The 12049-nt window shown below is 41.8% G+C and overlaps 1 protein-coding gene across 1 annotated transcript in view; it reads right to left on the bottom strand.

Moving 5' to 3' along the window:
* CACNA2D2 (calcium channel, voltage-dependent, alpha 2/delta subunit 2) overlaps positions 1 to 12049 on the bottom strand; it is an 871471-nt gene that overhangs the window by 51179 nt on the left and 808243 nt on the right. The window contains exons 16-19 of the mRNA XM_015417855.1: positions 10588 to 10656; positions 7589 to 7663; positions 6711 to 6785; positions 886 to 957 (exon numbers count right to left, since the gene is read on the bottom strand). Of these exons, the coding sequence (XP_015273341.1) occupies positions 886 to 957; positions 6711 to 6785; positions 7589 to 7663; positions 10588 to 10656 (291 nt within the window). The remainder of the gene's footprint in view (positions 1 to 885; positions 958 to 6710; positions 6786 to 7588; positions 7664 to 10587; positions 10657 to 12049) is intronic.

Below are 12049 nucleotides of genomic sequence, written 5' to 3'. Positions count from 1 at the left end.
AACTGGCCTGGAGAAAAATTGCTTCCTGACCCCAAAATGGTGATCAGCATTTCCCTGGGCACGTAAGAAATGGCCACAAGAACTAAGCACCAATGCAACCCTTCCTGCCCTCCCTCTCATGATCTGCATTCACAGAATCAGCATTGCTGTCACATGGCCATCTTCTCTCAGTGGATGCTACAGAATTCAATACTCCTGTCTTCATAGATTAAACCAGAATTTATACCCTCTGATGTTCCTTACCCAATCACCTCCCTCCTTCCCTGTGCTGCTTCTATGAATTCCATCGTAAGTACAAACGACCCATATGTTATAGAGAAAGGAAGGAATCCCTACTGCACACACTCTATGGAAAATTAATCAGGACTGCAGCCCTGAGACAAAGGAATTACATCTAAGAGCTGCGTTACACATGATAAATTTCCTACATAGATATTAATTTAATGTGGCTTCTACGATGTATACTAGCATGTGTAATGACTACATGTGTGCTCTGTATGCACACGGGACAGGAAGCCTGTTTGATAGTGGTTTGTCATATCATGAACATACAAAATAGGCATGCATGTGACTGCTACACAAATACAAAGGCACTATGCAATTTTCTACCTAGAAATGTAGAAATTCATTATATATGTATGTGCATCTGCCACATTACTGTAAAATGTTGTCATGGCAGTATAGGAACTAAGTAGCCAGTCTACCAAACTACTGTTAAAGGGCTGGGACATGGATGAAACCGTGGTGGAATCTTACACTGCAGATGTAAGCAAAATGCAATGTTGTTGACATCTTTACACTGCTTTGCTGTTGCCCATATGCTGTAAGTTAAGTGAATTGATTTGCCTAAAATAGAAGAGACTGCATCTCCATTATACCACCTACCTCTTCTTTGTTCTCATCTTCTAGTTCAGCATCAAGGAAGTCCAAGGTCACAGGTTCCTGGAAATTGATGATCTAAAAGAAAAAAGCAATGGCAAGTTAGGTGAGAATTATCAACCATTGTTCAGTGCATCCGTAAGCAGTTTCTGCCAGTTCAAGGCTTTCTAAAGGCAACAGCAATGCGAGGTCTCGGCATTTATGGCATAACAAAGTGCAACATAAACATGACTGGGAAAGGAAATCACTGACCCCAAAACACTGCAAATGTGAAACAATGAGAAATGAACATTACTTCATTAGCAGAGCTAGCATTTATATCCCAATTGACTAGCCTAACTGTACATTCTCAAAGCAGGCTACAGTACAATACAAGTAATAAAATACTATACACTAATAAAAGGTTGAAACACAAAAATCTGAACAGTTTAGTAATAGCTAACCAGAGCAGCAGCAATAAAAACAACTACCTCCAACATTACAGCAGAATACTGAGGACCTTGCTGAACAAGAATGTTTTTTGGCAGATTTCATAAAACCAGAATGTGCCATGTAACTCTTCAAACCAATATGTACACAAAAACATCTCACAATCATATGAGAGGCACATCTTGGTTTTACAGCTTGGGTACACTTGATAAATGTTTAACACCGAAGTTGACACATATTCATTTAAGGTATGATTAAAGTATGGTTAACACACTTCACATATACCTCAAGGACTTTCCATACATTATTGGCCTGGGAGTTTTCTTTCTGTCCCACAGTTTGCTGTCTTACTCATAATATCTGATGTAGCCTTTGCTGGCTCAAATAATTTAGCAGGACCAAAACTAATACCCAGCAATGCAGCTAATTTCTAGCCCCATTATGCAGAACCAAAGGATACAAGTTCTGTGATATCAAGCCACTGGAACTTGTGATTCCATAGCAGTTTTTTGTTTACCAAACATACTTCAACTCCAAATGTGAAATAACAGTTCCATACTCCTGCTGGCAAAGTAACCTTGCAATATAAGGGATCAGTTCTAGTTTCAATTGTAATACACCACTTGGTAGAATTCTACCACTGCTCCAATTACCTCACAATCCTACCCCCTGCCACATTGGTTCAAAGGATCAATTCTAACACTCTCTCAAAAGCCTTACTCAACGCATAACCTATCTCTACTGCATAAATGTACATATTGTAGGAACACAGTTTGTTGGTGTGAACCATTCACAGGTGTCTAGAAAGGCACAATAAATTAAGGTGCAAACAGATTTCAGCTCAGCAAGATCCCTTTATATAGAGTTGTGTGTGAAAAGAGAATGCTGCTGCTTCTTGAAGTGTAAAACTTCTGCAAAACTCCTGGTTGAGTACAGGCCAAACTATCAGAAAATACAAGGACCCCTGGGTGGTGGGATGATGTGAGTTTGCTGAGAAATTTAAATTGTTATTGATCAGAGCAGGACTGAGATGAGTGAGTAAACGGCTGCTGTTTTTGTCCATCTCTGTCACATTGCCTTCTTATTAATAACTGTGACGTACTGAGCTGGAGGTTTCTGTCAATGAAATATATTTCCGTATGAGTAGCACCATTTGTCAGTGCTTAATTCTTGGCTGGCCTTTTAATGATTGATTTATCTGATTAGTATCCATTTCCCTTGCCTATTTCCCTTGCCCCACCCTGATGGACACAGAGCTTTCCCTTAGATAAATTAGTGTACGGCTCCTATTCACTTCTCTTTTTCTTTTTCTTAATATCCCAAAGACGTAATATTTCATAAAAGTGTCTAGCTCGTTTTGTCTACACCTGCCTGGAGTGGAGGGGAAGTCCATGCATCATGTCATTGAAAGGTGACAATTAGTGCTTAGTGGCTGACGAGAACGCTACTTCCTGCTACGAGGTACAGCACAGCAAATGGCTTCCAGCACTGGAGCAATGAATAATTAGCTGGAAATGAGATCCATTCAGTTCCTGAGACAAACTCTGCCTAGTACTTCTAGTCATCATTTATCAGCTCTATTGGAAATCATATGTTATGCAAATACAAACATGGGGGATGAGCAACCGAGGTCATATTTGTGATCTGCTGCCTGTGGGTGCATATGGGTGCACTTTGTCAGGGTTGTGGGGGTCTAACTGGGAGCTTTATGGATCATAGTGGCTGTCTGCTCTGTGAGTCACTGAGGGCCAAACTACACAAGACAGAACCCAGACCTGACTCGCTTTCCTACAGCCACGCTGCAGCTGCGAGGAATATTGTTTTAAGAGTCTTAACAGGGGACTGATTCAGCTCAGGACTGTGGCAGGGGGAAGGGTTCTTACCTTCCTTCCTGCACTCTTTTCCTGAGCTGAAACTGCCCAAGGGGGAAATTATTTCCCTCACTTTGGAGCTACAAATGCAGTATTCCATGCATGTGCTGCTCCAAAACAGGACAAATAACCATCTTGGGCCATTTCAGCTCAGGAAATCTAAGAGGGAAAAGCCAAATCAGGCCACTACAGACTCTTAACATTCCCCCACAGCTGCTGCGTGGCTGATGGGAAAGTGAATTAGGTCTGTGGAACCCATTAAAACTCACTAAAAACATCTCATGTAGTTTGTCCCTGAGACTGTTCGTCAGAGGTGGGTACTGCAATTCCACCTGAAACATTCAGACGACACCCCACAATCATCATGGCATGAGAAATCAGGGGATACTAAAGGGCCAAGTTGGTGTTACTGGCTGATCTAGACTTTTAGACCTGATGCATTCCCTCAGTCTAGGCAACTCGATACTAAAGAAAACCACCAGATCATCATGGGGGACTGGCTGTCCCCCTTGTTTTCTTAGAGCTTTCATGCTCCCTGTACAGAATGCTTGACACACACTGGGATACACAGTAATGTGTGAGACATGCAGTCACAAAGAAATGTGCTACTAATCTGACATCTTGATATGCTTGACTTGTTGGCCAGCTCTTAACCTCCCTCCCAGTTTTTGAAAATGGTTATGTCCATTTGCCTTTTGATTGTTTGAGTCAAGCAGTCTTTTGGGGTGGATTAGTTGTTTCAACAGGAGCCCCAGGCTATACTACTAGTCAGGGTGCCGGCAGCAACACCCAGACCCCGCTTGTTGCCAGGACTCTGACCATAAATTAATTCACATGGGGCAGTGGGGACAGAAACCAGGACAGGACATTTTATACTTTTAATTGTTGTCCTGCAAAGTGATAAAAAGCTGTAACTGCTAAAATCTCCTCTTCTACAGACTAAAGTACAGAATCCCTGTTCTTCTTTGCATCTAATCACAATTTCCTGTATAAACTGGGTGGACTTGGGGCAAGTCACTCTCTTACATTCTGCGCTATACCCCTGAGTTGCTGGACTGATCAATGAGGAGGCACTACAGATATGAATAATAAATTTGACATGTGATTAGCTAAAAACAAAACAAATCACCTCACAGTTGGTACAAGGAAAAGGAAAAGCCATGTGCATAGCCATTAAGGAAAGGGCCAAAGTGGCCAAGGAGGAAGATGAACATGGAGATAGATAGGAGACCACAGAACAAAAAAAGAGAGTTATATATTCTTGGAAAGAAGAGGACTAGATACTACGTATGTACTTATGTGCTATCAAGTCACAACTAACTTATGGCAACCTGGGTTTTCAAGGCAAATGAGAAGCAGAGCCTCTTTCTGCAGAGCCTTCCTTGGTGGTATCTCCCATCCAAGTACCAACCCTACTTCCCTTCTGAGATCTGATGACATCAGACTATGGAAGCAGACATTAGGAGAGCTGAATTTTACATACTCATTCAAAATAATGTGCCAAATGTTTGGCTGCAGTTTTCAGTTACAGTATCCTATGACTGACCTTTCATGAAGCTCAGTGACATCACTGCCTGTTCCTGTGCTTAATTGTATAAGCACTGTATGTCTGTACAGCTACTAAAAATTAGGGGTAAGCAGATGGTTATTGCCAACCTAGTAAAATATCTGATATTTATGTTATCAGATAACATTGGCAACATCCAATACCAATACTGGACCTCCTGATAATTCCTGATACTGATATTTTACTTCTGATAATATCAGTATTGGGAATCCTGTTGAGGAGGCTGGAATGGCTAAGGACGAGGGAGTGTTCCTCAGTTGATCCACAGTGCATGACCCTTTATAATTTATGGACCATTATTTCCTGTGAGCAGTATATCACCCATTGAAAACTGCCTAGAAGCAGGCCAGAACCTTACATGGGTACAAAACTGGGCCAAGACTTACCTGTCCAGCAACACCTCACAGTCAGTCTTTGGGCCATTTATGGCCCTGATGGCAGCTCTGGGGATGCATTGTGCCCTGCCAACCAGCCCCTTTAAAGGGCTGCCAGCATCAGAGGAAGCTGAGCCCACCTGACAACCTAGAGAATGTGGGCTGTCTTGGGCATCTGTTGCAGCTGTGGCTGATATGCTCCAAAGTGGCTGGAACATGGCCCTGGGGCTGCCGGCCTGGTGCAGCACGGTAGGGTCTCACTGGAGAGTTAAGTCAGGGGCTAGCTCCATTCCTTGGGGAAGTCCCAGCTCTGTTCCAGAAACTGGTTTGGTTGAGGGTCAGAAAGGATTGTGTGCTGCAACCAGGCCAGGAAGACAGTGCTCAAAGGATGCTAAGGGCTAGTAGACGAAAAGGGTAGACAGCATAGGAGACAGGAGAGACCTCAAAATGGGCGTAGGGAATGTAAGGGTTGTGTTCTAGTCACAGGAAGTGGTGAAATCAGAGAAACGCAAAAGGATTGAATTTCACAAGTTGATTAAAAATAATTAGGCAAATTGTTGGCTGCTGCTTGCCGATAATAAAAATCACTGACACTGGGACAGATCACTGATGCTTTCAGATACTGTGTTCATTTTGTGGCTAAATGGGGAATGATGATATGTCTATAGAATTATACATTTTTGTATAATCTGTAGGATTTTTAAAGAATGTCTTTAGGATTATAAATGTGAACTATACCTTTATTTATTTGATAGCTGTTGAATATGTTTCAGTCTGGAGGTGATTTACCACCACCAATATTTCCACAGAACTCATGAATTCAAACTAGATAGCACTGGCCACTGATAATAGCTTAGTAGCAAACAAGAAAAAATAAAGTGGCTTGGATCCTGTTGAAAATATCTGCTGATGAAAGGGATTTCTGTTAGCAGAGCATGACTTTCCACCCGTCCCCACCCACTGTAGCTCAAAATGCCCCTAAAATGGTGTTCCTGGGGGAATGGGGGAACTCCACAAGAAGAGCATGAGGGGGTGCTGGACATCTGCCACAGAAGGGGAGAATTAGCAAAAATTGCCCCCCCTTCCATCAGCAGAAATTACCTGCAGGCTCCAACCTAGCATGTTGTAAGAATGAATGAATGAATTTATTATTACAGCGCATAGCCAGCAATATGCATGTTGTAAGTCAGTCACTACTTATCACACTGAATGTAAGGAACATACGAAACTGCCTTATACCGAGAGTCAGATCACTGATCTGTGTTGTTCACTCACGTCTGCTCTGATTAGCAGCAATTCTCCAGCCTTCCCCAATACCTTCAACTTAATCATTGAAATTAAGATGTCAGGGACTGAGCCTGGGACCTTCAGCATGCACAGCATGTAATCTACCACTGAGCCACAGCCCCTCTCCTAAACAAAGAAACCGGATTATGAATATTTTCTTAGCGGCATGTGATAAAGCAGTTGCTGGCAAGCCAATACCACTGTTCGTTTTGTGGTGGATAAATGCTAAGTCTAAAAGCACTCATAGTCTTTGTTTTTAAAATAATGGTGGGTAGAAACAGAGGAGGAGAAAACGCTTCTTACCTTGGGTCGCAGATTTGGGTGTAGCAACACGTATCCATTCAAGTCAATAGCGAATACATAGCCATTAGCCCCTAACTGTGTGGGAAGATAAAAAGAGAAAATCTTTCTAGAGAAAAACAAATCAGGACTCAAAAGGAAGGAATTAAGTTGCATCCAAGTTCCCGTGTTACAGATAGTGGATTGGATCTAGCAGAAGGGAATTTCATCGGCAGAATGGGACTTTCTCACCTTCCTATCATACTGCAGCCCAGCAGGCTCTCAAAATGCTGCTCCTGGGGGACAGGTGGCCCCCAAGAGCACCAGAAGGGGTGATTCTGCAGTGGGAGGATGGATTCAACAAAAGTATTTTAGTGGAAATTTAGTGGAAACTCAAGTCTCTCGAGACCTTTATACCTTTTCCTTTATTACTTAGCTCATGCACAAAACCAGTGTCTAAGGTATTGTAAACTGAAGGAAAGGATTTCTGCTATAGTTCCTACTGAAGAGGCTATGTCTGCAATCCCAAGAGCACTTTCCTAGCCTAGGGATAAACCCCACCAAATAAAATGGGACTTCTGAGTAGACCTGCTTTGGCTTGCTCCCAATAAGTGCTAATAGGAGACAGCTAAAAATGATTTGGAGTAAAGAAAATAATTAAGTCTGTTCTTTTTTTCTTAAAAAGAAAAATTAAATTGGTAGATTGATTCCCATCCTTTCAATGCATAATTATTTGTGGGGAGTGCACATAAAAAAGAGGAAATTCTATGCACAAATCAATCTAATGCTAATTCTCATAGATAATTCTCTCTTCCGTGCCTGCTTTTTTATTTTCACTATTTGTTTCAGAAATCTGGAGGCTGTAAAGATCCCAATCTGAAAGACATCTGTTTCTTACGCACATTATACTGTGGTGTCAACTTCTTGATATCATCCAGAGCCACATCAATCCCCACAACACCTAGGATGAGCTGGTTCTGCAAAGACAGAAAACAACAAAATTTATTTTATATTTATTTATTTATTAAATTCAATTTATAGCCCTCCCTCCCCGCGACGCAGGCTTAGGGCGGCTCACAGATAGGCGTAAACCAATACATAAAAACAGGTTAAAACCATACAAAATCATCACTACAATGTTACAACATATTAAGTGCTCTAGATGTTCCAGAATAATCTTCCATAAAGATGACGTCTCAAAGATGGTACACCCAATCAGTGCTGTCAGTTCCATGTGACACTGTCATTCTCTCTTTCCCCAGGGCCAGTTGATAATGATGGTAAAAAGTGATGGTACGATAGTGGCGGCTCCTACTCGAAAGACAACATTTTGTTCCCTTCCCTGTCCCTGATCTAGACAGAAGGATGGAAACTACCATACAGAAAAAGTACAGTAAGTGTTTTCCTTGTGATAAATAATAAACAAAGGACCCCAAATTCAAGAGGGCGGTAGTACACTTAATCTAGCCATCTACACTTAAACACATATATATCACCCTCTCTTCTACCCCGCATCCTGGAACATTATATGAATTCTGGATGAAGTATCACTCATATTCCTTTGTCATCATGGTACAGCTATTCATTGTACCCTGTTTTCTTTAGCAAAATAACCATAATTATCAAAAGTTGTTGTTAACTCCCCAAAAGCACACCTGGATCCTGCAATATTTCCAAATTACGTCTTCCAATGACTTGGTAAAACACTATATGAGTACATATGCATACTCACAGAATTAAATCCATTTATATAGACTAATTTTATCATATCATATGATTCTCTGTATCATAGTTTCCCCTCTTACTGAAATTAGGTAAACAGAGTATAAAGAGGACCCCAGAATTCCCAAGAGACTGTTGCTCCTTTCAAACACTGAAAGTGGAAGTTTGTATTCTACTATGAAATTAGGGTTTCAAATTCTGTGGGATTCAGTTCAGTTTTGATTTGAAACCAGCATGGCCTGTGTGATGCTGACCTGCTGTTCCTCGAGGAATGAAGGAGTATGAACTCACCTTGACACACAGATAAGCAGAGGCAGGGGAAGACTGCTAACTTTATTATATCAACATATGCTTGTGCACTGTCATGGATGACACATGCCATTGTATGAGCACAAAACTCAGGCTACCTCAGCACTCAAATATCCCTTTAGACTAAGAGTCAGGGAAACCTGTGGGCTGGATGCTCATTTTCTGCCCTACAGAATGAAACCAGTATTTGTTGCTATACTGGCCCTCAGCATGTCTGCCCAGCACAAAAAAGGTTGTAGACCACACATGGGGTATGATGGACACTCAGTCCCCAAATCCCAGCAAGTCTGTTCAAAAGGCCTGTATGTCTGGTGATATGGCCCCTGCTAGATAGCTCAGAAATAAACTAACCTCACAAGCCATGAGGTAAGGGGAGAACAAGGGCCTTTCCAATGACATGAAGTCAGCCCCTCACACAGCTCTCCTGTCCTCACAGTGGTGCTTCTTTGAGAGACATACATCCTCTCTTAAAGAGATACCAGTGCCTGCACCTGCAACAAGCCACCATATCAGCTGTTACAGCGCACAGCATGGGATAATTGTTGCAGTGGAGCTGCCATGCTGCTTTATGAGGCAATAGCCAGGCTCCCCAGAGAATAAATGACTTGGTCTTTGGCCTTGTTGCTTACCTAGTTGGGAAACAGATCATTGCCTGCTTAAAAACAAGCTGACACGGAATGCCATGGCAGGTCTATTACTGCCAATAAATCTAACCAAACACAAAAGTGGGAGCTTAAGGCAGATGAGACAGACTGTGGACACATGCTGGGATTCTACTCACTGGGGGAAAAGGGAGGTATTTGTGATCTATTTAGTGGTGTGTGCTTGTCTTGAAATTCAGTTGTCACTATAAAGTGTGAAAAATTCCATTCAAGTGCATATGATGTAGAAATTGCCCTTGTTATTTTTATTATTTCCTGCTCTTCCTTTATAGAGCTGATTGCTCTTTCTATTCTCACACTGAGACACTGATTAGGTCCATCTCTGCTTAGCTTTGACAGTGCTGCAGCATACAGAGTTCCCAGACCATCCTGGACAGGGCTCTAGTCCAATGACCTGCATAACTAATTTGTGCTCATGTAAGATTATTTGATACTTCTCACTACAGGGTCTTTGAATGTGCCATAAATAACGGTTCAGTTCTCCTACCACTTGGCCCAAAGAAGAAGAAGCTACCTTTCTATTTCCTCTAATGGTATGACAGAGTTCAAGCAAGTGATCCGTAAAATGAGGATCCTTTTAAAAAGAGATGCTCTGCTCATCCTTCAAATGTTGACATTTGACATATATAACCAGGTAAAATTCTTTGTCTTGCCAGAGTGTGGTTTATGTACCTATGGTCTCATCTGGAATTGGTTCATCTCTTATTTGTTCTCCTGCTGCCATTCCTGACTTCAAGTTCCTTTACACATCACAAAACAAATGCTAGATTGGGTGGACATGCTGTCTTTAGCCCTGATTTTGTGATACAGAAAACCAGTAAATGTAAGACAAAATGTTGATTGGCCGACAACTGTTTTCTTCATAAAAATCCTCTATCAATATGGTGTCTTGCATCATGCTTACCCATCCCAAAATTAGGCAAATTCAGCACTGATTGCACAATATGCAAAAATAACCTTTTCTTTTTACAGCTGTCCAGGCTGCCTTATTAATAAAATAAATGCTTGTATACACCCTTCCCACACTCTCTTTCACACAGGCCCACAAACATATAATCTCTCCATAGTTGGCTGACTTCATTAACAATTGTGGATCTCTGGTTTGAATACAGGGAATACCTGAGCCCACTTGCGGGGAGGGCGGGGTATAAATACAAAAATAAATAATAATAATAATAATAAAAATACCTTGCAAGTTGAAAACATACCTTCCTGTCACCACCGCCTTCAGTGAGGTTGAACACTGGCAGAGTGCCTGTCACCACCAAGCCCAGACCCTGTCGAAAGGAAATGACAGCAGAGAAAATATGATCAGATGCAAGAAGAAATTGTACAGAAGCCCTGCTGCTTCAGGTGGAGCAACAACAACATTCATGCATACATTGTACTGCAGCTCTGAACTGGCAGAGCTTGCTTCCTGAAGGAATTTGGAGAACAGATCCATTTGAAATCTCTCTAGCAAAGGACTGGTGGTGGATGGTTGTCTTAGAGGACAGACCTGACTGTTTCTGTTACACTGTTGATATCCTGCTGATTCAAGATGCAATCTAGACAGCCTGCTCTGCATGTGGAACGAGGCTGCACTTGAAGCAGCTATTAGCTTTGTCAAAGCCTAGTCTTGAATCTAGCATGAGGAAAGCCAAAATGCATTAAGGCAATCTGTTCCACATGTGCAAGGTGTTTCATACAGCGAATGGTTCCTCTGGGTGCTTCATGACATTCACTTGCTTATACAGGGGCCTATATGTTGATTGAGGAAGCATGATTATCATCTTGCACATGACTCTTTGGATCAGGGCACCAGATTTTGTGGACCTCAGGCAAGAGACTGCCCCCTTATGTTAACAGATTGCATAAAGATAGTTCATGCAACGTTTCTTTCCTTGCCTTGCCAACCCAGGGGCAGCTGCTTTTGCTGCTTCTCAGAGGTTGCTCCTCCTTCTTACTGCTGCTTACTGTTCTTTCTGGGCCCAGTCCGCACCCATTAAGGATTACTACTAATCTCTGTAAAATTTATACTATTTGGTCCTACAAGATTCCATCTCTCCTTCCATACTTTGTAATATCTGGAGGTCCTCTGGCAATTCGAAGTGAAGTATGCTGACACACCACTCTTCTTCTCATTTTCATCAGAGTCAAATGAGACAGTGAACACTGTAAACATGTGTTTGGACATTGTAATGGGTTAAATGAAGGCCATAATATGAGGAGTTGTTGATCAATAGTAGTTCAATCAAGGAACTGGAGTTCATTCTATTCTCAATAGGACTACACACTCCTCAAAAGGAGCAGGTTCACAGCATGGGGGTGCTGCACAATCTGTGCAAATGAATATTTCAGTCTCATCCACAGCACCTTTAACCAGCTTCAACTGGTACATCAGCTGTGGCCTTTCTTTGGAAAGAGTAATTTAGCTGCAGTGATTCATTCCAGGTTAGATTACTGTAAGACACTCTATGCCTTTGAGGACAGCTTGAAAACTTCAGTTCAAAATGTAGCAGCAAGGCTACTAGTAGATACTAATCACAGGGGACGTATCTTGCCAGTGCAGAAAGAACTTCACTAGTTAACACTGTCAGTTCTTATCTTTAAATCCTCACAGTCTGGGACAAATGCATATTCTTATATGACCATGCCCAAAAGTTATAACATTTATTTGGGATGGCTTGC

The sequence above is a fragment of the Gekko japonicus genome, unplaced genomic scaffold, assembly GCF_001447785.1.
Source record: "Gekko japonicus isolate JY-2015 unplaced genomic scaffold, Gekko_japonicus_V1.1 scaffold314, whole genome shotgun sequence".
Lineage (NCBI taxonomy): Eukaryota > Metazoa > Chordata > Lepidosauria > Squamata > Gekkonidae > Gekko > Gekko japonicus.
Note: the sequence above shows the minus strand (reverse complement) of the source record. Positions and strands in the feature narration are given on the sequence as shown.